The sequence below is a fragment of the Taudactylus pleione genome, unplaced genomic scaffold, assembly GCF_031769625.1.
Source record: "Taudactylus pleione unplaced genomic scaffold, aTauple2 ptg000016l, whole genome shotgun sequence".
Lineage (NCBI taxonomy): Eukaryota > Metazoa > Chordata > Amphibia > Anura > Myobatrachidae > Taudactylus > Taudactylus pleione.
Genome location: NW_028284418.1, coordinates 15107092 through 15134918, shown reverse-complemented (window position 1 = coordinate 15134918; position 27827 = coordinate 15107092). Strand labels below are relative to the sequence as shown.

At 44.7% G+C, this 27827-nt stretch overlaps 1 protein-coding gene across 2 annotated transcripts; it reads right to left on the bottom strand.

Moving 5' to 3' along the window:
* Positions 1–2741: 2741 nt before the first annotated feature.
* Positions 2742–27186, bottom strand: SLC16A3 (solute carrier family 16 member 3). 2 transcript variants are annotated; one of them, XM_088473330.1, is made up of 5 exons: positions 26855–27186; positions 12998–13239; positions 8509–8652; positions 6340–7107; positions 2742–3343 (listed from the first exon to the last, which is right to left on the bottom strand). In XM_088473330.1, the coding sequence occupies exons 2-5, from the start codon at positions 13218–13220 to the stop codon at positions 3054–3056; spliced, it is 1425 nt and encodes a 474-aa protein (XP_088329456.1). In that variant the 5' UTR covers positions 13221–13239; positions 26855–27186; the 3' UTR covers positions 2742–3053. The 2 variants fall into 2 exon arrangements, with proteins under 2 accessions (XP_088329456.1, XP_088329457.1); XM_088473331.1 differs by having other exon boundaries at positions 26977–27186.
* Positions 27187–27827: the final 641 nt, after the last annotated feature.

The following is a 27827-nucleotide window of genomic DNA, read 5'->3' as shown; positions in this document are numbered from 1 at the left end:
GGCACAAAGGGAGGCTGGATTCTAAGAACACCCTGGAAAAAGGTGTGAACATCCGGCAGCGTAGCGATCCTACGTTGGAACCACACAGACAGAGCCGACACATGAACCTTCAGGGAGGCCAGACGTAAGCCTAGGTCAAGACCTGACTGAAGAAAAGCCAAAATCCTAGAAACCCTGAACACCTGAGGATCAAAGTTTCTGGACTCACACCACTGAAAGTAAGTGTGCCACACCCTGTGGTAAATCCGAGCTGAGGCAGGTTTACGCGCCCTCAGCATGGTACTGATGACAGAGCTTGAAAACTCCCGTGACCTTAAGACGGCTGTCTCAAGAGCCACGCCGTCAAAGACAGTTGACCCAGATCCGGGTAAAGGCAGGGCCCCTGAGACAGCAGGTCCCGACGCTGAGGTAGAAGGTACGGAACGTCGATGGACAAGCTCTTGAGATCGGAGTACCAAGGACGTCTGGGCCATGCTGGAGTCACCAGCAGAAACATGCCTCCGTCCTGTTTGATTTTTCTTAGCACCCGAGGCAGCAGGGAGTTCGGAGGAAACAGGTACGCTAGGTGAAATGTCCATTTCACCGACAGCGCGTCCACCTGACTTGTGCCTGCGTCCCTTGTCCTTGAGCCGTAAACGGGCAACTTGTAGTTGTGACGGGAAGCCATCAGGTCCAACTCTGGCAGTCCCCATTTGTCCACGAGAAGTTGAAACACCTCCGGGTGAAGCGACCATTCCCCTGGGTGCACGTCGTGACGGCTGAGGAAGTCCGCCTCCCAGTTGAGGACTCCCGGGATGAAGACTGCCGAGATTGCAGGAAGGTGGCTCTCCGCCCAAGCCAGTATGCAAGACACCTCCAACATCGCCGCTCGACTGCGAGTTCCTCCCTGGTGATTGATGTACGCCACCGTGGTGGCGTTGTCGGATTGCACCTGTACCGCCCTTCCGTGAAGAGCGGTGCCTGACGACAGCAGAGCCCTGTACACGGCAAGCAGCTCCAGAACGTTTATGGGAAGAACTGCTTCCTCTGCAGACCAACGGCCATGAAGAGACAACGAGCTGGTCACTGCCCCCCAACCCCGGAGACTGGCATCTGTCGTAAGTAGAACCCAGTCCGAGATCCAAAAGGGTCGACCCTCGATGAGATGAGCTGGCTGAAGCCACCAAGCTAGAGACTGGCGCACTTCCGGGCACAAGACCAGCGTCTCGGATCGGATCCGGTGAGGTAACCCATTCCATTCGGACAGAATCTGCCCCTGCAGAGACCTGGAATGGAGCTGGGCAAATTCCACCATGTCGAATGCCGACACCATAGATCCCAGGACTCTCATTGCTGAGTGGACCGACACCCTGCAACTGCTCAGGCAACTGTGTATCCTCAGTTGTAGGGAGGACACCTTTTCTGGAGTCAGAAAAATCCTTTGTTGACGAGAATCCAGAAGGGCTCCCAAATGGACCATCCGTTGTGATGGGATCAGAGATGACTTGTTCCAATTTATCAACCACCCGTGTGCCTGAAGACAAGCAATGGTCAGGTGGAGATGTCGAAGAAGTACCTCCAGGGAGCTCGCCAGCAGAAGAAGATCGTCCAGATACGGCAGCAGCCGTATACCCTGGCCCCGAAGGTGGGCGGCCATAATTGCCATCACCTTGGTGAACACTCTCGGAGCCGTGGAAAGGCCAAAAGGCAACGCCCGAAACTGGTAGTGATGTTGCAGGATAGCAAACCTCAGATGCCGCTGGTGTGCAGGTGCTATGGGCACATGGAGATAGGCTTCCTGGATATCCAGGGAGACCATGTAATCCCCGGGATCCATCTCCAGAATGGTGGTACGTAACGTTTCCATCCTGAACTTGGGAACTCTGAGGTATTTGTTCAGAGACTTCAAATTCAGGATAGGGCGATGAGAACCATTGGGCTTCTGTACCAGAAACAGAGTAGAATAGTACCCCGTCCCGCGTTGAGACTGCGGAACGGGAACAATGACCCCTGCTTGTAGCAAGGATTGTATAGCCACCTGAATCTGGGAAGCTTTGGTCTTGTCCAGAGAAGGACTCGTGCAAAAAAACTGGTGGGGCGGCCTGAACCAAAAAGACAGGGCGTACCCCTGAGAGACTACTTCTCGAACCCAGGCATCCGTGGTGGTATTGTGCCAACACTGGTCGAATTGGAGAAGTCGGCCTCCCACTCTGAGGTCCCCCAGAGGGGGAGGCAAAAACAAGAAAACAAAATAAAAAATAAACTACCTTGCCTTGAGCTCACTGGCATAGTTTTAGATTTTAGTCACACACAACAGTCTAAAAAGTCAACCTTCCCGTTTGGCCCGATACTAAAGCAGTGTTTGCTGTAAATGTGACCTAATTTCCTTGAGCACTCTTGTTTTCCATTCAATCAAACAAAACAATACCATAACAATTCCAATAATTCACAATTCTCAATCAAAAGAAGCCCTCTGCCTGCTCATAACCATAGCCGTAGTGGCATGTAGGAGAATTGTAAACGCACACTCTGCGCCTTCCTGAGTTACATAAGGTTATATGATTAGGCAGTTACAGTGTTCAGCAATGAAATGCAGTAGATCAGAGTAGTTTAGAACAAAATAAGCATTCTGTCAGATCTCACAAATAGCTTTTCGCATGTGCGAATAAATAAATTGTACAATCCATTGTTTAAAAATATGTGTTTATATATACATATAATTTACTCACTTCTCAGTGCAAATACCAAATACAACCAAAATCGAATATCACAAAAACAGAGATTCCATAAATAAAATGATAAATATCAGCGATTTACAATACACACACTGTAAAAATAAAGAAAAAAAATATATATATATCTAAAAACGTATTAACCCAAGCAAGTAATAAAAAAAAGCATGATGGGTCATTACAACAGTTTACAAGTATAATAGTATAATCTTAACCATTTTAGATTACTTCAAAAACGGGACTCTGCTCTGCCACACTATGCATGTACTGTTTTGTGGCTGATCAATAACTGGCACAGCCCTAAAACTAATCTAGAACAATTTCCTATATGTCCATCAGCCGTCACACACATGTCTCTGGGTTAGTCACAACTTCACCATTTTTTTCTTTTTCCCCCTCTTTCAATAACTCTTCTACGTCTGCCAATTCTTCCTTCTTGTTCTCAAGTGCTTTGTCTTCGGATTTATTGATCTCGCCTATTTCTGCCACCTCCTCTTTACAGTGTGGTTCATCCGGTTTTTTCTTGATGCAGAAGAAATTGCCGCTTGTTAAAACCAGTGCAGAAGTGACTACTTCAACACCGGCAATGATAAAAACGAACATGTATCTTCCAGTTGCGTCCAAAATTTTACCTACAAATGACAAGGGAAAAGCAAACGTATCTGAGTACAAAATAATGGTAAACACAAATCCTATATAGAAGGATTTTTTTATTTTTAAGCAAGCGTTTGGAGGAATGTATGTGAACAAGTTATTCTGTAACCATTTCTTTAAGGCCTTTTTTCACTTTTAGTTATCACTAGTTCCTGAATAATTATCTACAATTTTCATGATCTGTGGGCAACAAGTGACTAATAGGTCTGGATTTTGTTTGGCCGATTCTCCATAGACCAGAGGTGGGGAACCTTTTTTCTGCCGAGGGCCATTTTGATATATATATATAATATTACTTGCGGGCCTGGTGTAGGCCATGCTCCCTCTGTGTGATGTCACATAGGGGTGGGGCTACAATTGCTGGTAATTACAGCAATGCCAGGAGTATCCAGAGGATGCTCCGGGGAGCTGTAAGGGCAGTGGTGTGACCGTCTGCAGCGTCCTATGGACGCTCCATGCGGCACTGCTGCATAGATTCTGGCTGCAGGGGGGCCATTCTAGACACCCTGCTAGCCAGATGAGGCTAGCAAAAAAAAGCTCAGCGGGCCATCTCAAATGATTCCAAGGGCCTTATACAGCCCCCAGGCCTGAGGTTCCCCGTCCCTGCCATAGACTAAAAAATGAGGGCCCTATATTGGTCCCATTGTGAAAACAAGTTGGATATATGACATCTGTTCCATATAGGGGAGTGTGGAATTATCATTCCATGCGGTTGGGAGATACTGCTCTATCACTAACTTTCATACAGACTACATTATGGTCTCTACTCCCAACCCCACATGACATTGGGCCTGATTCACAAATTGCACAACCGCAGGGAAGCAGCTGTGCAATACCGTCCAACTCAAATGCAAATGCAGCAGGAGGCGTCTGTAGGAAATAGACACGTCCTTGCAGCATCTGCGATTTGAGTGCTGCTTCCATAGACACTGCCTCGAATCACCATCGCTACCATCAGTGGCGATGGTTGCTCCTTTGGCCAGGCTGCCTAAGCTGAGAATTATGGTGCGTACACGCGGTACGATCAGTCAGCAATAATATCGATGACTGATCGTCCTGCACCTTCCCGGTGTGCTGGATGTTCATTATCGATCATCCAGCACACCACCAACGACGGGCCGGGTCCCTATGTAACCTGGTCGATACTGCATGCAAGGGCGATGGTCGATCGAGTTATTGTCCATACGTGCCCGTGCATCGCTGGTCGTTTGAGGATTGGTAGGTACCAAAAAATTAACGATAATGATATGGTCGATATAGTCATCGTTCATATTGTGCATTTTAATCGTACAGTGGGCCTAATTCAGACCCGCGAGCGCTCAGGCGGGTCGATGGTGCCCTAATGCGCATGCGCACGACGGAGGGAGCTCCATCGTGCGAATGCGCGAGACCCGCATAGCGACAGCCAAGCTGTCGATATCGGTCTCGCACCAAAGGGGGCGTGCTGTCGATGGTGACCATCGCGACTATCTTTTTGGCCGCTCGCATAAGCTGTGGGTGGTCACCCACAGCTATGCGAGCGGCCAGGAGGCCGCTCCATTTTTAGGTAGGAGGACCCTGATTCAGAGCGAGCGCTCTGGTCAGAGCGTCCGGCTCTGAATCAGGCCCTGTGTGTACGCACCATTACTCAGCCTGGCCAGTTCCTGGCAGCCTGCGAAGCTAGGAAATTTGCATCCACCAACGCAGACCCTGGCCTCGTCCCTCCCTGAAAATAGTGGATACACGCCCCCGTTTCCAGGAATGCTGACCAGACACGCCCCTCACTCCTCCCCCACCAAATGCTGCAGCATAAAAGTCGTGCTGCGACTTGCGAGCAGAATCGCAGAAGCCGGTCTGCACATGCAAAGAACGAGTACTGCGCATGCACAGACCCCAAAATAGCGGAGATGTACGCAAACCATTAGATTTTTGCACATCTCTGAATCAGGCCCAATGTCCCTTGTACACAAGTGCCTACCAAAGGATGAGCAAATGCACCTCCTGACATCTGTGCTGCTTTGCGAAATCAGATGTTATCAGCTACAGGTTTTTCTATTCGTGGCCACATCAAAAAAGGATACACATGGACAAGCAGAAGATGAAGGGCCAGATTCACATACGTACACAAAAGCAATGGTTTATGTACAAACCCGATAGTTGGGCGCATGCGCTGGACCTGTTCTGCGCATGTATAGAACGGGTCCTGTGTGATTGCACGCAGTGCCACCAAGAAGTTTGGCGAAGAGGGTAGCGGGTAGAGGGTGGTGATGGCCTGCGTTCCCTGAAATGGGGTTGAGTTGCTCTCGTTTCCTGGGAGAGCAGAGGCCAGGGTCTGCATCGGCGGACCCAGATTTCCTGGCCTTGCAAGTGGGCATGTACAGAACGGGTCCTGCATGATCGCATGCAGTGCCACCAAGATGTTTGGGGGAGGGGAGACTGCAGGGATGGCCTACTTTCCCAGAAACAGGGAGAGATGCCCTTTTTTTTCCTGGAAGTGCAGAGGCCAGGGTCTGCGTCAGAGGACGCAGATTTCCTGGCCTTGGAAGCGGGTAGAAGATGGTCAGACTGAGTAAGCTTCAGCTTACTCAGGTGGCCGATGCTGAAAACATTGCGACCGATGTTGATCCGATGCTGCATCTTTGGACGCAGCACTCGGATCGCAGATGCTGTCAGGAGGCTTCTTTTTCCATCAAATGCCTCCTTCAGCATTACACATCGCTTCTGTGTCCAGAGACGCAGCAGTTATATGTTCTGCATCCATCTTTAATTCAGGCCCGAAGACCAATAAGATGAGGTCCATGCCATAAATACATTAAATTGGTAGAATTGTTACTGGACTGTAATGCAATAGCTGTAACACATTCCAGACCTGAGTGTACTTGTGACTGAAGCAATACCCTAACATTAGGTTTCATTGTTACATTAATAAAACAAAAAGATAACTTAATGGACAATTTTCTTAACCAAAGTAGCAATCATAAACAACAAAATTTACCTGCGGATGGTGGTCCAATAAGGACAGCTATAGCTTCCGCCATAAGCACCAGTCCAATAGCACTGGAGAACTTGTGTGTGCCAACAATTGCCATGAGGACTTCAAATTGCAGAGCACCAACCATCCCATATGAAATACCAAAGAAGATGCAGAAAACAACCAGACCTGCGTAGGTATCTGCCATGGAGCCCATCAGATCTGCGAAACCATTAAAAATCATAGCAAAGCCTAAAAAATAGACACAGCGTGGTCGGACCCACTTCAGCCCAGCGAGAACACCACAGGTGGGCCGTGCAAATATATCAATAAATCCAAGCACGGTGAGAAGGAAAGCTGCCTTGGTGTCTTGCGTCCCAAGGTCTTTTGCATAGCTCACCACAAACACCGGTGGTACAAAGAGTCCTAAAACCATAATAGAAGCAGCTACAGTGTAGATGACAAAGCCTCTGTCCTTGAACACTGTAAAGTCCAGAAGCTTTTTAGGTTTGGTTTGTTTTACTTGTTTGGTCTCCTCATTTTCTTTCTTTGGGGGTTCCAGTGGCCTCATTAGGGCACCACATACACAGCAGTTAAGGAGCAGGCCCCCAAGTATAAGAAACCCACCACGCCAGCCAAACTCATACTGCAGCACTTGCCCCAGAGGAGATAGGGCACAGAGGAATACCGGGCTCCCAGCAGCCGCTAATCCATTGGCCAGTGGGCGGCGTTTGTCAAAGTATCGATTTAACATGATGAGTGAAGGCTGGAAATTCAGTGCTAGACCTAAACCTGTTACAAAACAATAACAGTGCAAAATTAAAATGTAATCAAGGTTAAATAATACGGTTGACAGGCATGATTGCTATATAATGTATAATACTATTTGTTAGTTACATTTTTCTAGCTGGAGATCTTTATAATACACATAAAATAACCACCATTGGAGTTATACTGTGAACAGATAATTACACTATCGTTGTATAATAGCACAGTGTTGAAAATTCTCCTTGTATACCCCCTATTAAAGTGCATATGTTACTAATACACAGTGCAAGTAACTATCAATGGCTTAGACAATACTCATGAAAATGCAACCTATCAATTCACAGTGGATCATAAATACCATTCTCTTTAAAGAGTACCAGTAGAATAAAGTTATTATTAGCTAAAATCAGCCATGTTCTTTAAGTGTTTCAACCTTTGACACATATGGCTATACAGGGATTGAGTCCAAAGGCCTGCTGGAGAAAAAAAATGTTTTACCATTTGCATCCTGCCCCATCCTTGGATCATTAGCTCAAGTTCACACTAGCTGGTAGTTGGAAGGTGGGTGGGCAGTGAAGACTATTAAATAATTGGATCAGTGCGAATAAGAGTCCCTCACTCCCCACTATCCCATTTCATTCTTCCAGGCTGGCAGTGCACCTAGATAATTTGCTTTCTCTTTACTACTAATGGAAGAGAGGTGGGCAAGAGGTCATACAGCCAATGAGCTGAAGGTGGGTCAGGTTGTGAGTGCGCAAACATAGGTTTCTAACTGAAGCCCTGCACGGCCTTTGGTATACTTTGCTACTCATCTAAATATTGAAAACCTCTACGTACCAGTACCACTAAAACTTATTTCACAGGCAACTACTGGGTTACTGTTGAAAGTGATCCAGTAATTCCTTATTCTACTACATTATTGTGTCTTCTTCACCCACAGATCCATAATGGCAATCATCAAAACAGATTCAGATTTAAAAGGTCTAGGTGAAATAAAATGATAATTATGCAAATCCAACTGCCTTCAAAAAGCTACACTACAGATTTCATACACAAAGACAAATTTAGGGATCAGGCCACCCTCGGGCACAATATTATTTGCCCCCACCCTGCTCCCTCAGGTTCCGCCCCCTGATCCTGAAACCTCCTGGAAGAGAGGAGAGGAATTAGAAAGGCAGACCCCAACCTCCCGCTGCTTGCAACCCCCCCCCCCCCCTTCCCCTGCTGCTCTAAATAAAAATTGTAAAAAGTATCAGCGGCTCTGATGCGGTGGGTGGGCAACCTCCTGTGCTATCCCCAGCAAGACACAGGCCTAGTGGGAAATCTGCCACTGTTTATAGAATACCCTCCAAAGCATGTATAGTAAATATGATCTATACTATTTGCTCTACGTGATCATTATGTAGAGGTACTGCTGTAACTTACCTGTGAGGACTCCAGCAGTGAGGTAGATCGTGATGATACTTGTACAAAAAGATGCACACACCATCCCAAGTGAGGCACAAAGACCGCCAACCATCATTACTGGCCGGCACCCAAACCGGTTCACACAGATACTGCACAAAGGACCTGCACAATAAGAAACTGGGGAATCAATTTCAATCCAAAAGAAAACAAGTACACATAAAAGCTTAATTTAGAAGGGTTTTTTTTTTTATTTTTTAACATGTGACAGGATGGTGCATTCATACCACGAGTGATTCCACCTTTGTCAGTGGCGTTAGTTCATCCCAGATGCCTGGAGGCAAGTTCTAATTTGTTGCCCGCCCCCTCTCACAGCCGCTGACACTGTAATGTAGCAATTTACATGCAGGCAGGCTATAGATAGGCGGCAGCCGATGGTCTGACATGGAGCTCTCCACTAGTGTATGGTGGCTTCTCAGGTGCCGGGAAGGGATGCCATGTATTGGGCGGCCGTGACGGTACACTCCGGGTATATAATTACAGCACTAAGTGGGGTGAATATGTTGTGGACAAATGAGGAGGTGCCTCTTCAGATCTGGAGCCCGGCGGAAGCGGCTCCAAAGTCTCCCATAGTTCTGCCGCTGACCCTTGTGTTGGGCATTCACTATACAATTATCTGTCAGACATCTGTCCAATCTGGCTGGTCAGAATGAAAACCTGGTAATGTATGAGAGCAAATGATATGCGGCCATATGGTCCCAAACACTGGAAAACGGACAAAAACGATCATTTGATTTAACCAATTTGTCTGAACGACCATTTTTGTCTGTTTTCCAGTGTTTGTTAGGAAATAGTCGATTGTCATTTGTTCCCATACACTACCAGGTTTTCAGTTCAAAAAGCCAGATTGGACAGATGTCTGACAGATAACTGTATAGTGTATGCCCAGCATTACTATGAAGTTTACCCAATTCATATGTATATATGCAATAACAGAACTTTTCTGGCTGTGCTTCTGTTCTACAGCATTAAAAATCACTGCTCCTGTAATAGCCTGATCAGCCAGTTTAACAGCCGCACCCTCTAACAGTAAAGCCATTTGTTTACCAGTAATTAGGGTAGATTATACTTGTTTACTGTTTTTGATGGACAGGTTAAGCCGGTCACTAAAAAATGGATTAGATCTGGGGCGGGGGGTCTGTATGTGTGTGTCTGTGTGCCTCAGAGGCAGATCTATGCCCAGCTAACCACATTGTATAAACTGCTAATGAGAATAGATTTAGCATATTTATGTACTCAATACTAACAGTTACACAATGCTGAAAAGAATCACCCACAAGGAGAATTGTAGCAGTAAATCAACTTGGAAAGTCTGTTGCATAGCACGTACAAAACATACAGGATCAGAAATGTATCTTCAGGGTGAAATAGGTCAGGTTGACATCTATGGAAATACATTTGCTGCATTCCAGTCAGATATAAGATATCCAAATTATACCTGCTTCACCAGGGTTGTCTGCTTGGGTTTTCCTGCGATTTTTAGAATTGCAGTAACCTAGGTTCAACTAATAAGCTGATGTTAAAAGTATGATTAGCAGAAATGCAATAAGGTTTCTCAATTGGAGAACAGGTGGAAAAAAAAAAAAAAGCAGAATATTGGGAGACATGTTCCAGTAACGGCTAAAACAATTTGCACAAAATACGGCGCTGCCCACGGTAGCTACAGATTTGATTTAATTTCTAAACTTAAAAAATAAATGTCAAGGTTATGCCCCAGCATAAAATACCTATTGATTCCTTCTACATAATGGCTGACTGCTTGTGAGACAGGCTGCCAGTCCAGCTGTCTTCAGCTTACAGGCCTGCAGCACTATCAATCTGTCATCACTCGGTAGCCAGACACTATACTAGGCCGGATTACATGGCCTTTATCCTGGTTAGGCTCACCCAGGTCGTTTAGAAAAACACAAAAACAAACGTCATGCAGGCTTCTGCATCAGACCTAACTACTGTCTGCTTCCAGCAAATGCAAAATGTTTTTTTTATACAGAATACGGATTCAAAAAGTAGCACAAAGAAAAGAGATTTGCAATGTTCAAAATAGAGTATGACACATCCCATTTTGAATATTTAAAATAAAGTCAACTATGAAAGTGTTGATATGTTTTCCAAAGACACATTAACATACACACAAGCTTAGCTGCCAGCAAAATACGCGCCTTGGAGTTGTTTTATGAGGCTGCATACAAAGTGGGTTCAAAAGGCAGAACTGAAGCATTAATGAAATTCTGTGTGTAATGTTCTAGTCGTAGCTTTATGACGTAATTAGACATTTCATGAATGACACGTGCAATTTTAGCATGAGGCTACAACATTCATACCGTTTAGCGTATAAAAATAACTGCTAGGGACAGTGAGCCCGATACAGACCCGCTCGCTAGATGTGTTCACACGCAGCCGTCAGCTGCCAAAGTATGCGATCGCACGGCAAGACATTAGCACGTCCACTATGTCTTGGCGTGCGATCGCAGTGCGTATGTAGATGCCCACCAGCCCACTTTCCCTTAGTAATACACGTCATCTCCAGGAAGGGTTTTAAACAATCGGTAACGTCGGACCCATACGCAGCACTTGTGGCTTACCATGCCCTACCGCAAGCACTTCAGTGTGCAACTTAGCCATGTCACGTGTGTTATGACGCTACGTCTTAATTATGCACGCCTCTGAAACAGCGTTAAGATGCACAGAAACGCCTGCGTTCGCAACACCACACCCCCATTTCCATCGACCAACCCGTCACCACCCACAAAAGGCTCATCCTGTCACTCATTCTTGCGAGGCGTCTGTGCACAAGGGGCAATTGCTTCGCGATTGCAGTGACTGGTTCGCACATTGCGTATTACATGCATGCGCAGATTGCAAATATCGGCAGGCTGCGTGCGAACGCATCTTAGCGAGCGGGTCTGAAATAGGCCCTTAATCCCTACCCATGTACCTATACCAGGAGGGATCAGAAAATCCCTATTGTACCTTCTGTATTTGCTCCATGCACAGCATGAAAGGAATATAACAGAGTGTAGCAAGGCTGACATGCTGGAACATTGGCCCTCATTCAGAGCCACTCGCTAGCGGCAGTACGCTCGTTCCGAGCGATGTTCGCACATCTGCGCATGCGTACGGATCATTATACGCATGCGCGAACCAGTCAGTGCGGCCGAAATTCATGTGCTCGCAATATAGCGAATGCCTGCTATTTTGAGTGACAGAATGAGGCGTATGTGGGTGGTAACAGGGGAAGGTGCTTGAAAATGGGGAGTGGAGATCAGAACGCAGGCGTGCTTAAAGGTCAAAACGGGCGTTTTATGGGTGTGCATAATTAATACAGCAGCGTCATTGAGCACGTCACTGGGTTATTTTATAGCCAGAACTGCTCGCAAGATTGTGGTAGCAAAAACCAGCCACAAGAATAGCGAGCAGTTCATACGCTGGTCGATGTACTCGATTAATCTAATAAATAGCGGACATGACGTATGGTGCGAGCGGCCAGGGGGCGTTTTTAACAAATAAACGAGCGTATGTATTGCTCGCTCGTTCAGACTTAGAGGTGTGAACAGACTGCAATTTGCGAACGGATCATTTAGCCACCCCTTGTTTTTGAACGAACGACCACAAATAGCGAACGGGTCTGAATCAGGCCCGTAGCCCTGTAGAAGAAACCTTTGTTCCTCCACCTGGGACTTTTTCCAGACTACATTATGCACCTTTCTTCTTTGCAGTGCAAACAAAGATGGGAATAGGAGTCACATAAACACCAGTAAGCTCCATGTCATCTGGCAAAATAGCAATTTGCTTGTAATCAATTCCATTATCTTTATTTTAGCAAAATTAAGTTAGTTTAGAAATAGAGAAGCCTCAAAAAGGAAGTCCATATTTAGAAGAGGGGGTATTAATGCACCCAATGTCCCCTGTCATCCCCATACCTTCTATCACAAATCAAAGTCCCTCAGTCCTTTATTATGTGTTTCTTATGCCGAGTACACACTGACAGATACATTGGCTGATCAATTGATCGGCCAATGTATCTGCTGCCAGTCGGCCCGTGTGTGCCCGCCATAGGTCGATGAACGTCAGCGTTCACCGACATAACGCATTGGCTGTGCTGCACAGCCGATGGACAGATACACATCTGTCCATAGGCAAGTGTGTACGGGCGGTCTACACACACAGCAGCAGCCGCAGGGGGGGGGACCCGCCCCTCCCCGGCCACCGGGATACGCCCCCGACATGCCCCCTGGTCGCCGGGAACCGCAGCAAGTCACAGATGATGGCCGTTCAGTGTGTACGAACGACCGTAATCTGCGGATATATCTGTCAGGTGTGTACCCACTTTTACTCTACATAACGCCACCATCTCATCAATATGTCCATTTGGAAAACTTCCACTAGGTCTCAAAATCTAAGACATAGTCCATATATACAATCACACTTATCCTACCTTTCTGAAACTCACCTGTCCCATACAGCATAGCAAGTAGGATAGAAGATATCCAAGCTGTGTCACTGTAGCCAATGCCAAATTCCCTGATAAGTTCCTTAAAAAATACACTGACTGCTTTGGGAAAAGCATAGGAGAAACCAGTGATGACAAAACAGCCAAAGAGGACTGCCCAGCCCCAGCCGCCATCAGGGGCCTTTACTGTAGATGGATTGTCGTCTATAACCACTGCTCCCATGGTGCACTAATCTTCTCACCTGTAACAAGTGAGACACAGAACATTACTACTTGGATGCTGCAATTCTCCAGAGACTGGAACTGCCCAGGATTCAAGGAAACCTGCAAATGAACAGGCAGGATGTTAACACTTTAATGAAAATAAAGGTTTACATAACCTAAAACAGATTTAGAACAACATTAGCACAATAATATATAAAAGTATTCAGGGTTTTATTTGGATTGACCTTGGTTTACACAAGGAGTGTGAAAATGTTACTGACAGTGGCACTATCACACTAATACCAACACCCATAACCCAAGCCCCATCCTTAACTGGCTCAGGTATGTACATAGTTAACCTTTACGATAAATAACACACTGGCAGCATATTTAAGTCTCTAGACCTGATTCAGATGTGATAGCTACTGTAGCCGCAACTACATATTTATACTAATGCTGCGGTGCTAATACACTGTGCACCATATAAACTGTGAACCATATAAACTGTGAATAGAATTACAAATACATCTGTTTGAACTTCCACTGTAGCTGAATATAAGCTTGCATAGATAGGATTTTGATTTGATCAAGTTCCGTAATATCGGATACTTCTACTCTTTGCAATCAAACTGTACTTTATGTTTCACAAATATAACTAGATGTAGGTTCCCTGCAGTCACCTAAGGTGGTTTATAATGGCTTTATGAACTCTATCTCCTACTTCCACTCTAATGAATTTGGCTAGTAAAATGTCAGTCATAAACAGGATGAACTGTTATGGTGCATACACACGTAGCGATTTAAAAGGAAGATTTGAAAGAGATCGATACAGTTATCTTTCAAATCTTTCTTTTAAATGGTCCCTACCAAGTTACCTTCGACTAGCGATGCGCGGCCTTGTATGGACAATAGCGATATCGTTCATCGGGTGTCCATGCCGGTTAACTTGCTCGATATCGAGCAAGTTACTATAGGGACTCGCGCCGCTATAGTCGACGGTAAAGTTGGTGGTGTGCTCGATGATCGAAATTGATCATCCAGCATACCAGGGAGGGTGCATAACGATCTGTCAGCGATATCGCATCACTGACAGATCGCTACGCGTGTACGCACCATTACTTCACACAGTCGCCAACATTTTAAACTAGTTCCCAGGAACAATTTGGTGTGGAGTCTTTATACACAAGCACATCACACTTATGCTGGGCATATGCTAATATTGGTGTATCACTCAGATAATTGTACTGTGTATGTGCACAACTGATCCAAAAACATCAATTGGTTGGCATGCCGGATCGTCATTGCATGTCCATCAGCTGGAGAAGACCGCTGACATTAAAGGACATTTGAAGAGACGAGTGGATGAAGGTGTTATGAAACAATTTTCAGAAAAATTTAATTTTTTTGGGATGAAGGTGTTATGACCGCGGGATCATAGTAACAATGTTATTTTAAAAGTTAGTCTATTTACAGATATATTTTGTTCATTTAAAAGTCCCATGTACAATTCAGGTCAAATGTATCTTTAACTGCAAATATCTCAGTTTCTTCTAACAGTAACATAATACCTTCACCCGCTCGCCTCTTCAATTCTTCTTAGTAATAGCTGGGTACTTAGCGTTCCATAGGTGCCTATGGCAGTGTAATATCCTAGCCTGCTCTTAGCAGTAGCAGCCTGAAGGCACATATATACGGAGAAGCAATATGTATGGATATTATTTTTCTGCCTTTTTTGTTTGGCCCCCTTATATCCACTTAGTTTATGGACCCCAAAGTACCAACCAATCAGCTCCTTTCAATATTCAAACACAACCTGTAAAATGACAGAAGCTGATATGGAGAGAGCTAAAGTACTAACCATTTACCTATCTTCAAGCTTTGATAAATCTCCGCCAATGTATGCCCAGCTTCAATCACCATCGGGTCAGTTTGGGGTTTAGTGATTTCATAAAAACATTAATTTTTGCATTTTAAACACATCCAAAATGCAGGAAGCAGAATTTGGATGTATGCCTATTTTCAAAGCTGAAAACCAGGAAGAAATCCTTAGAATCCAAGAGCATTGCTGGTCAGTTGGCTTCTATGCTTTACTTTATTTAGAAACATACTTTCCTACTATCCCTGAAGTTCCTGAAAGAAACGGTTGACAGACCTCCCGCGTCCCGTCCACTTCTGCAGTAAATGTAAAATGGGTAGATCTCTGAAGACATGATTGCATTATTGTGGCCCCACCTCCTGCTGCAAAAAGCATCAAACCACAGCATTTTGCAGCAGGGGTGGGGCCTCAATGAGAGTATTCACGGCACAACACACCCCGATTGCTCCAGAGACATCCCCCTCCTGAATCACCAGAGACAAGGCCCACAAAGTCAAAAATTGTGTTTAGAAATGACAATAAGGAGACAGTCTACATTATTATTTCTACAGTAATGCATAGAAATTTATAAAGGTATTCTGGTTACTGGATGGTACTTAATACATCGGTATGATCTTTATTTCAGCAGTGCTGTAGCTAATCAACCAGAGTTTCACATTTATTTGTTTATTAACACTAGCAGTGCCAGCACATTCTGCACTTTACAACTCGGAACTAGGAACAAATCAAGACTGAGTGATAAACAGACAAAGAGGTGAAAGGGCCCTGCTCACAATCTTACTGACCAAGGAGGGACTCCTAATATGTCAGGATATAAATTATTATTCTATAAATGGATAGACTCTACAACATTTTATGACCTCTGGGGACAATAAATAATTTATTTGTGATTTCCTTGCATTAAGCATGCTATAAAAGGGTCATTTAGCTCTGTGGCCCCACAGAGAAACCTCTAACAACTTTAGGTGCGTATCCACTAGCAGATAGTGTAACGACAGTAACATTGTAATCGTACGGTCGTTCCTCTTCCCCTGCAGTCCCTACACTGAACGATATATTGTTCAGTGTAGGCATCCTCCCTCATCCCTGAATATGCCCAAGCTGTAGTTATCGGCAGATTGACCGTCATGTTCAGGCGATGATTGATGTCGAAAACGACCAGCGGGAGTGCGCATCGCTGGTCGCTTTCGACATTTTCATGCCCGATTTGTGAACAATTAATGAGCGATTGAACAATAACGATGTTGTTCAATCACTCAATTTAATTGCCTAGTGGATACACGGCATTAAGGGGTTCATATATCAACTGGCCGATTCTCCCGATTTACCATTCTAATTTGGCGATTCCCGATCTCAGTTTCTCGGACGATCGGCAAAATCCAACATGTTAGACTTTGCTGATCATCCGCAAAATAGAGCATTGTGCAAATAGATTCTCTTGATGTATGGGTCCCTTTCAGCCAGTTCAAGCCTGATCAGACAATAAAATGAGCCATCAGGGCAGACCAGCTGTGAAGTATGGCATTTGCTACATGAAAAGACTTGGTAAGTAAAACATGTACAGTTGCTTTATTTTAAAATAGTGACAAGATTCAAAATAAGTTTTCTAATTTCACAAAAAGCAATAGAGTGATTGGATGTATACAACAATCCCATTATGTCTGCAAAAAGAGTGTTCCTGCTTTTTTGCTCAATAACCCAAACCACTTTGCATGAAACCATCTTGGTTTGTAAACAGCATCTATATTAATAATTCACACTGTTTTGCTCTGTGTCTGAGGCTTGTGGAGCTGAACAACCATTTGTGTCAGAATAAAAAATAAACAACTAAGCCTATATCAAATCTAGTCCTTTTCTAAACTGTGTAAAGGCAGGATGAGATTCACACACAGGCCTGTTAAAAATATAACCAAAGATTAGGCAGAAATATGTTGCTATTAAGAGGTAACAAAAATAAACATGACTTGCAAAACTCTTTTCACGTTGCAATGTCGGGTCGCATTCTGGATTTGTTCGACGGGAGACTTGCCACCCAGCAACAGCTGGTGGGTTAGGTGCAAGCCTCCCGACTACGCTGAGAAGGTAAAGTGAAAGAAACTTTCATTTACCTTCTCGCACAGGCCTGGGGAGCGGTCAGCGCTGAATCCACGGGACGCGCATGCGCATCACATGCACGGCTCAAGCAGGTCACAGTAGCGATAAGCCCCGCCCCCTGAGTCAGATTTTTCCTCAGCGTGGAAAATGTAGGACACAGTGTCTGTGTCTGCCACATACACATGCATCCCAGGGGCGTATCTATAATGGGTGCAGGGTGTGCGTGGCACACGGGCCCCTGGGTCCAGGGGGGCCCTGTAACGCACACCCTGCACCCATAGTATTACCTACCTCATCGTAGTCCCACGTCGGCGCGGGGGTCCGGCGCTGTACAAACAACTGGAAAATGGCCGCCGCTGCTATTTTCCCATCGTTTGCGCATACGCAGTACAGGGAAAATGTTCGTAGTCCCCTGCTCATTCATATAAAAGTTACCAGTTACCCCTCCATGGACTGGGAGTCGGAGGAGGTCACAAGAACCAGTGCGTCCTCTCGCAGAGGCGAACACAGTGACCTGCAGATGGCCCAGTTAGCCTTAGCAGGCAGAATGCCACCTTCCAAATTATATATGTCTCATTGGGCTCTCAGCGAGCGCTCCCAGGTATATCAGTTTGCTCCATTGGCCTTTAGAACCGCCCTCATTAAGGAGGACGAGATGGTTCTCTGCAACCATATTGGCATTCCAGACATTCCTACCCTGTTCGCTCCGGAGATCGATCCAGCTCTTGCGTCACTAGTCGGGGATAAAGCCCAGAGTGACACTATAGATAAGTTGCTGAGAAGATTCAGTTTAAAGTCTCAGACACTGCTGGGCCATTTGTCTTAGACAAGGCGGAGAAAATAAGGAGTCTCTAGCGGCTTCCAAGACTCCCTGGTTGCTTCCAAAATTGCCCTCTTAAAGGCTATTAGCAGGGCTACATTAATGATTGGTCAAACATTCCACTTCATATCCAATACCCGCAGAACGCTCTGTTTAGCTAGTGCGGCTCTGACCAACCTAGCTCCAAGGCCTGTGGATGTTCCCAACCTGACAGACTGCGACATATTTGGTCCCGACTTTATAGATGAGGTGAAAGTCCGCTATAAAGCTTGTAAATCCTTTGCAGATCTGCAGGGCCTCCACGCTCCAAAATGGCCCTTTTGCCAGGAGGGTCATTCTATCAGAGCCAGCAGTTCGACCTGAGATCAGCGAGGTGCCCCCACAGCACCTAGGGGAGATTTCTCTCGGACACGAGTGGCAAGAGGCGCAGTGTCAGGCAACTCCAACTCCTCCAGGAAAGTCAGAGGATACAGTAAGTCGCTTCTGTACAACCACTTCCACCTGTCTTTCTCAAGCAACAGATATCTGGAAGCAGATTACGACAGACAGGTGGTTGCTAAAGATCATGGAAAATGGTCTGTCCCTCCCCCTTTTTCGATTTCCACACCAGGTATTCCCCTGCACAAAGAATGCCAGTCCTCTGCTAAATGGGGTCCTATCCCTAGTGTTACATCAAGGCAAAATTGAGCTAGCGGACATGCCCAAAAAGGGTTGGGTCAGTCACCTTTTTCCCCGTGAAGAAACAAGGTACCTACCATTTTAAACGTCAAATCCATGAACAGTACATAAAACCTCGTTCCTTCTGAATGGAGGGCCTAGCAGACGTGCCTTTCCTGCTCATCAGGAACGACTTTTGTATCAAAATATATCTCAAAGAGGCCTTTCATACAATCCAAGTTCACCCGAACCACAGGAGACTCCTGAGATTCCTCTGGAACGATACCTTCTATCAGTGATGGTGTTTACCTGTCCAACGCCCCATACACGTTCACCCACCTCATGAAGGCTGTTGTGACACACCTCCATCAGAAGGGGAGTCCGCTGTGTCATCTACTTGGACGATCTCCTGGTTATCCACCCAGAGAAGTTGTTCTCTCTCACAGGGACATCCTTTTGTCTCTCCTTCAGAATTTAGGTTTCACAGTGAACGTAGACAAATCAGTTTTGACACCTTGTCAATCAATCATTTTTCTGTGGTTTCTCAGATTCCCCTTCTTTCTCAGTCTCTGTTCCCTCAGAAAAATGGAGAAACATTCAAGCCTTCGTAACCCAGGTCATTCGCCACCAGCTTTCCATGAGAGATTTAGCCAAGGTCATAGGGAAGATCAGAGCGCAGGATCCAGGTTTCATCCATTCTCCCCTCATATACAGACATTCTCAACACCTTCTTTCCTGTCTCCTTCAACAAGGATTTACTTGGTCAAATGTCATTCCCCTACCTCCCACAGTTCACAGGGAGATTCTCAGTTGGACAACCCTTCCGCTACCTCATCCAAGACCCCATTTATCCCCTCCCCCAGAAATCGTCATTACCACCGACACCTCTCTTGAAGACTGGGGAGCATTCACAAAACAAAAAGCGGTAAGGGGGAGATGGCCTGCTCGGGATCAACAGCCCACATCAACCTTTTGGAGTGAAGGGCTGCCAAATTAAACCTATCATCTCTAGTTCCTTCGAATAATCAAGAGATCTTGGTTCAGCTCTGCCTGGACAACAGGAATGCAGTCTCTTACCGCAACAAAATGGGAGTCACAAGTTTCCGCATCCTCTGTCAAGAGGCAGTAGACATCTGGAACTGAGCGGTGCATCGATCCATACTCTTCTCTGCCGTATATAACACTAAAGTTAAGATGCGCTAAAAATGCACCTTCAGCAAACACCTGCAATAGAACAAAAATAACTCCCCCATACTTGCAGACCCCCAAAAGTCTATTTCCTAGTTTTTGCGTTTGTACCCCCACTTTGTACTTTTCCGCCCCCATTTTCAAAGTGCTTTTTTTGGGGTGTTTCTCTTTTTTTTACACAGTTATCCTTTGGGGGGGCTGTCCAAAGGGTGCAGAGTGGTTTCTGCACCATTGCACCCCCTAACCACAATTCACGCCAAAACCGCAGGGAATTCATAGGCAAAACTTTTTCACTTATTACATTGCATTGACTTTCCGCGTACGCGAAAAGTCTTTACAATTGAATACAGCGAATAGTTTCCGCCTGTCGAAGAGACACAATCGGCGATACTTTTTCGCCGATCACGGCTTTTCGCACCTAATTGAATACGGGCCCAAATTTGAAACAGGCCTAGCCTCAGCCATGACACGCTTATATGGCTCGGCCCTTTCGCTTTTACTCTCTGGCCTTACAGAAAATACCTTTCCAGGCCATCGTTCCACTGAAACTGCCCTCACGAAAGTCAGCAATGACCGTATGGTGAACAAGCCCGTTGTGGTGAAACACGTGTCGAGTCAGTCACTCCCCACTGCAGGAGGGAGCAGCACGGTAGCAGGGTGTCAGGCACGATCCTTCAGTCATTTTAACTCAGGTACTCTTCTTCAGGTGGGTCGTAACCTGGTCCGGTGGCGCATTTAGATTTCTGCAATGCTTTCAGCAACAGACACTGCCTAACACCACGTACGGATCGGTGTCCCCCACCTCTCCCTTTATTTTCTATCGGAGTTATTCCTGATCCCTCTCTCATCCAGGTGTCCGCCCATAGAAGACCCTGGACAGCAGAGGGGACCAGGTACTTGTACTCCGTACTTACTATTTACATTTGTATGGGGTTATGTGACACTACATGATATTTGCCTATAGTAATGTATAATATTTAAGTATGTCATCCGGGATTGCTATCCTGATATAAATCAGTATCAGGTCATCTGGGATATTTACGCCAACAGGGTAGTCTTTGCTCTCCCCTTTTTTCAGAGTACTCTGCTAGCATTTCATGTGTATATTTATATATTGTTGGTTACATTGAGGTAGTATCCAACCCGGCAATAGGATTAATTTGTTGCAAGCAGGGGATCATTTGCATATGTGTTTGTGTTTGGCCATACATGGTATATGAATTTGGGATGATACTCAGCAGACACGCTATTATCACACTCAATTTATAGATTTATCTCAAATGACCAAGTGGTTATTATTACATACAGTTCTAATTTATGAGTTATTTCCAATTATTATTTAAAATTTTTATATGTCATACGAACTGTACCTGACCCTGCTATTATAATATATTATGTACACATCAGGAGCTATATGAGCATATGAATTCAAACAAGCATAGTCACCACATACTTTATGCTAATTCTTATAATAGATATATTTTTATAAGTTCATGAGATTAATTGCTAAGGGAGCTCAATTAGATATTTTATAAATGAGCACAACAAATCCCTATTCTTTTATTGGAAATATATTAAAAGCTAATTTTTAATTATACTAACAAATCATTTATGTACAAAAGAGTGCTCCACGAAGGAATCACTATACTGATGATTGGTTTTTCCAATTATTGTTACTTTTTGATGTTGGTAGTCTGCCACCAGCTGTTACTAGGTGTCAAGCCTCCCGACGAACAAACACTAGTTTGCAGGAACTATGATCTGCAAACTCTCTTTGTTCTAGGGAATAGGATTGCCACCTAGCAACAGCTCCCACCCTACCCACCCTGTTATCTTGTTAGGTCTATTGGTTGTGTTCTCTAAGCTTCAGTATTTTATACCTGATCCATCTCTGGTTTCAGGTGCTCCTAGAGGACAGAAGTAGCAGCAGGCCCAACCACCTAAATAACAGAAGTAGCCTAGTCCTTCTCTTTGGAAGTTCTCCCACGTTCGTGGGGGCCTAAATTACGTTCCTCGTCCAAGAAAATACGATGCTTCCTCCTTCTACCCATTCCCAGTTGGTCTCCTAAGCATGTTTATGTTCACACTTACAAGGTTTCAGGTAAGCTTAGTTTTCTGCATCTATATGGTCTTCGGTCTCCTTTGTTTGTACGGTACAGGAATTAGGTTGACCTCAGTCTAGTTGTTCTACTCAGATTGCCATCTGTATAATTTAAAAAAAATCTGACTCAGGGGGCGGGGCTTAGTGCTACGGTGAGCTGTGCGAGCGACCTGCCAGAGCCGTGCATGCGATGTACACATGACATGCATGTGCGTCCCACGTCTACAACGCTTCCCGCTCCCCAGGCCTGTGCGAGACAGTAAGTGAAAGTTTCTTTCGCTTTATCTGCTCAGCGTAGTCGGGAGACATCCCTTTCAGACAGGCGGACAAACTCTGCTTATTGCTGGTCACCGCCACCACGTACTGAGCCAGCATCTGGAGAAGAGATCATTCCATGGGATTTGGATTTTCAGCACATCAGATCCCGACCTCCCGATTACAGTAGTGTTTGTATCCTTTTATTCAGCTAAAGGCCCCCATACACCAGCGACTGATCGGGCAATCTGTTGGCTTGTGTATGGGGGCCTTTACACTCCTGCATACACACACTATACAATTCATCTGGCCAATCACCCAATTATCGGCTGATTACTATTATTGTGGCAATCAGCCAATTATCTACTGATTGGCCCGATAATTGTTTAGCGTGTACCCAGCTTAACCACAATAAAATAAAAGGTATGGCCACCACTAAGTACAGGTCCACATACACCAGCGACTGGCTGTCACATATTCAGCGATCCCCAAATACTGGAGTTGGGGGATTTCACGGATTTGCAGATCACGATCAAAATATGATCATTATTTCAAATCGGTGACTTTTAACATGTAGAATTCACCGATCCTCTGACGGATTGGCAAACATCGATAGCCGCCGGTCTGCATTTCCATTCTGATCCGATGATCAGCCGAATTGTCAGTAGACGTATGGGCCCCTTAACACATCTATTATCCTACGATTCATTCTTGATTCTAGATATTAGACTACAAACAAAATGATAAATGTGAAATTATGCAGCCTGCCCTATAGGGATTATGTGGATACAGGAACAGTACTTATCTTTATAAAAATGTAGGATCTCAGCGACAGGAATATAAACAGTACCACACTATTGCTTAGCATATTTTTGTACTAGGTGTATTGTTCAAGAGTTTCATTATGAAGTTCCTCAAAATAAAGGGGTTTTTACCAGTCACCTACACATGCAGTTGTGGATACGCTCTCTTGGCTGAATGGCCAATCTCTAATAAGCAGGCAATGAGGGATCGCTCCCCTTCCCAGCAGGCTGTGCAGCTGCAAAGCCTAACTACTATAAGTCTTACCTATTCGAAGGCCCCACCAAAGGAAAAAACAGAAAAGTCAATTGCCATTATGCTAGAAGGTTAAGTACTATGAACACACCACTAGCTATTATTAACCCATCTCAGAACTGTCATTTCTGGAATGCTCCCGGTCCACTGCCAAAAATGATTTCTGGGTCAGAGTGGGTGTCCTTTAAGTGACATTAACACCCTCCAAATAAATAATTCTCAGATGAACACTAAAAATAAATTGTACCCTGTACTGATAACAGCCTCCCTATTTTTGGGTGCTTGCTCTTTAGGCTGGAAAGTGGCCTGGCATTTTAGAATGCCTTTACTCTTTGTGGAGTTCATGCAGGGTTGCACAAACAAAATGTGTACAATTTTTGCTTTTTTCTTCAACAAATACATTCTGCACTTCCAACTTCTTGCACTTAGGGATGCAGAACAGGGGTTGCAAAGCTAGTAAACACCGCCAAAACGTAATAATGGCGTGTTCGCAGGAAATGTATCCCATGCTGACCACAGGAAAGACAAACATGTGCCTTTTTGGAGGCAGATCATTTGTCCAAACTGGGATTTGATGATGACCATCAGTCACTTTTGATTGGCTGAATTTTCCGAATCCCTGCCACCTCTGCTAATGCTATAGTAATGTGGTTGCCTCAATCAATTCACAATAAAAGTGATATTTGCAATAAAGCATATTTACATTTGGAATTAAATTTTAGCGTTTACTACTACCATTGTAAAGCCACAATTCCTGGTGTAAACCAGGCACATACACTAGTGTTCTCTCCAGAAGTAGAAAAGGTGCATATGTTACCCTTACAAAGTTATATGCATCTCGCTTATATGGCCCTCTCTGCAGACTAAGCTAAATTTTCTTTTTTCCAGGGTCATTTTGCACTTTCAACTTGGGTCTAAATTTTGTCAGACACAGCATGAGCCTCTTGGGGGTCTATTTACTAATACCCCTTTCAGACATACAACCCGGGAAATTTCCTGTTCAGACCCAGGAATTTCTCCTGTGCAAATTCCCTGGTATTTGGTCGAGACCCCCCTTTCACACTACAATGTCTACCTGGGAAATTCCCAGGTAGACCCCTTTCAGACAAGAGCAGGGTTTTCTGCTTACCTGCCTCTTCTCTGCAGTCTGCTCCTCCTAGCCTATCCCCTCTCTGGCTGATGATGATGATGTCATCATTCAGCTGCCGGAAGCCGGCCAATCATAATGCAGATTTTTTTATTATTATTATTATTATTATTAATATATTTTTTTTCATTTATTTTAATTCCCTGATGGTCCAGCGGGAATGCTGGTGGCCCGCTATGGCTGGGACCAGTCGGCGGTCTCCAGCACGGGTGTCCCCGGCGTCCGGCTGGGGTCCTTTGTCGCTGACACAGTGACCGGCGTGGTGGGTGGCCCGCTGTGGCAGAGACCCGCCGGCGGGTGTCCCCACGTCCTGTACTAACAATTATTAATACAGATCCGTTGACTGCTACTAAACATCTACTCCATACTCCACTACCATAATCTGACCGAATTGATGCTTATTGATCTATGTAAAAGTGGTCGGCATATCCCAATTGTTTATAATATATATTGATATTTTTTATATATTTTTTACATGTCTGTCTGTTATACATTTTTTATATAGGTCAGGCCGGATCCGTGCTGTAATTTGTGGCAATTAGCCTTATTAACCATTCTACCTGTACTAAAATGATTTGATTGATCTAATGTATATTTGATTGTTTTATATAGAATAAATTTATTTTTTAAACCAGCAGCCAATTACTAGCGCTCCTATTATTTTTATATCTAGTCCCCACTGTCCGGCTGGGGTTCTCTGTACACAGCCGGCCGGCGCTGGGGGTGGTGAGCAGCAGCGCTGAGCGTCCTATAGAATGCAGTGTCCTTAGCTAGATGCATTTTGATATAGGTTTCACTTTAGTTACAATAAACCTTGATTATGGAAACTAGCATATATTAATCCTAAATGCACCATGGTACACCAGCAAGATCTATCATGGTAACATATGTCTTTGCCATAGCAACTAGTAATAAGTAGCATGCAAATTAACAAACCTATATTAGTTTCAGCTAGGTGACCAGTGGCCACCTGTTACTTTGGGGGAGGGGCAAGGGCTAGCATTGTGATGGGCAGTGGTGCTTTAGAGAATCAATCCAGTGTCGTAACTAGAGCTGTGTGAAAGGGACTCATTTAGGTTAATTTGGTTACGTGTGAGCGATTATGGGGTATCAGTTGCTAAAATTTCTACATAAGGCTTCAGGAGTAATCTTTTAGGGAGAATTACAGTTTTCCCCTATTCATCCCAGATAGCCTGTTCAGGGTTAACACACTTGTAAAACAGATGCTTAAAAAAACATGTCTGATCTATTGGTCAGATCATTAGTTACAGGTACATGACCTGGAGTGGGCCTACCACATCCAGTGGCAAACGCAAGATTTCTTAAGGCGGGTTTCCAAATGCTTCATTTTAGAGTGAGTGTGGCTAGTCCATGAAGAGGGCATAATTAGCACTTATTCAGCTTTACGTCATACAAAGTGTATTATGTGTCATAATTCTAGTATATACAGGACCAGTGATCACAGTTTGCTATTAAGTAGGGCCATCCTGCCTGAGCTGAATGTTTTTTATTTCAGATGTGGGCACCATTCCCGAGCATTGGAGCAAGTCCCGATCTCTGGGGGAGCAGCAGAACCTAGCACTGCCCTGGACATATATCTACATATTGGGCTCGTTATGCACTGGATAGTGTATTATTATCCAGTATTAATAATTAAGCCTATAGATAGTCTATAGCAGTGCACCCCTAACATGGATGTTTTCTAGATCTCCTAGTTGGCGCATAGGTGTATTTATTACTGGCTAACACATGTTAAAAGATCCACAGGTGTTACTAATTATTTAATTTGTGATACTGAGAAAAACATGCAAAGCTAGTAAAATTCTACTATATTACTATTTCTATTGTGGTCATGGTGTGGGTTGGGCTGGGGGAGGAGGGTTTCCAGGCAACCGGAAGCCCCCCCTGCGTTTGCCTATGACATCTGCAGCAATCATGGAACCTACTACACTCTGACAAAACATGATCATAATTGCCATTAGACTAGGTTCTCCTTTTTATTTATTAAGTATAGCAAATGACAAATACCATGTCAAAAACAAAAACAGTCAAAATCATCAATAGGCAAAATAGCACCACCAAAATTCTTCTAGAACTAAAAATAATAAACACAGCGTTGTTAATAATAATAATAATAATAATAATAATAATAATAATAATAATAATAATAATAAGTAATAATTATTATCTACTTGCTTTGAACAGACTAAAAACAAAGATTATAAGTAGCATTTCCTAACACTAAGGTTCCAAAATACCAAATAAATAAATTAAGACATGTTAACACATAAACAAAAGTGCACGATAAAAGCAAAAACAAGCATTAGTTTCTTTGGTTGTGTCTACAGAACACTAACACCACTGCAGGAGATAAAAAACATTATGACAAATCTCTCTATCACACACCAACCATTGCACAACAACCCGCTCCCAATATCTCAGCTCCTGCCACTCTGTACCTGATCTATATCACAATCTCCCTCCTGGAGCACAGATCAGCTTCCTCAGCAGCAGCACTTGACATAGAGCGCTTCAGTCTATCTAGCTATTACTCCATCTAAGGATCCCCATTCCCAGGCACCTGTGGCAGATGCAGCCGCTCTGGCTTGTCTCTCTCCGGCTCTGCTGCTGCCTCTCGGAGCTCTGCACGTCCTCAAGTGACGTCACGGGACACAACAGCAACGACTAGTATCACACGTAGGGGAATCTGAAGGTCACTGATAAAAAAGCAGCATCCTGTCTGCTGGTGGATATATACAGCATCTCCTGGCCTGACATGGGGGAGGGTCCGGGCCGGGTCACACCAGAGAAATCGGGGGTGGGGTGCCTTAAGGCAGGGCCTGTGTATCTACATTCTGGCCACCCTGTAATGCGACATTATCATTTAAGGTGTGGGAAATATAACATTGGTAAGATGGTAAAAAGAGATGGAAAACTAGAGCCCTCTAGGTCATGACGGACACACGTGTATGTATATAAATATATATATATATATCTACACACACGTACACATATACACCAATGTAGAGCCAGCACTCCACTGTGAAGGGTTATACTTGTGCAGGTGCCCTCAGGTGTTTGAAGTAACCAAAATATAGGAAAGCCAACTGCGGCACTCAAGGGACCTTGTAAAGAAGACTCCAGACACCAACAGGTCTAAAGGTCTGATTCAGACCCGGTCGCAAGGCTGCGTTCGCACGTAGCTGTCCGCATCCAAAGTATGCAAATCAAGTGATCGCTAGCAAGACATTAGCATGCCCACTGTTTTGCCGTGCGATCACAGTATGAAATTAGACGCCCACCAGCCTGACACAAGATGCCCACTTTCTCTTAGTAACATACGTCATCTCCAGAAAGTGTATTAAACAATCGGTACCATCGGCTGACATAGGATCCATACACAGCACTTGTGGTTGACTGCAAGCACTGCGA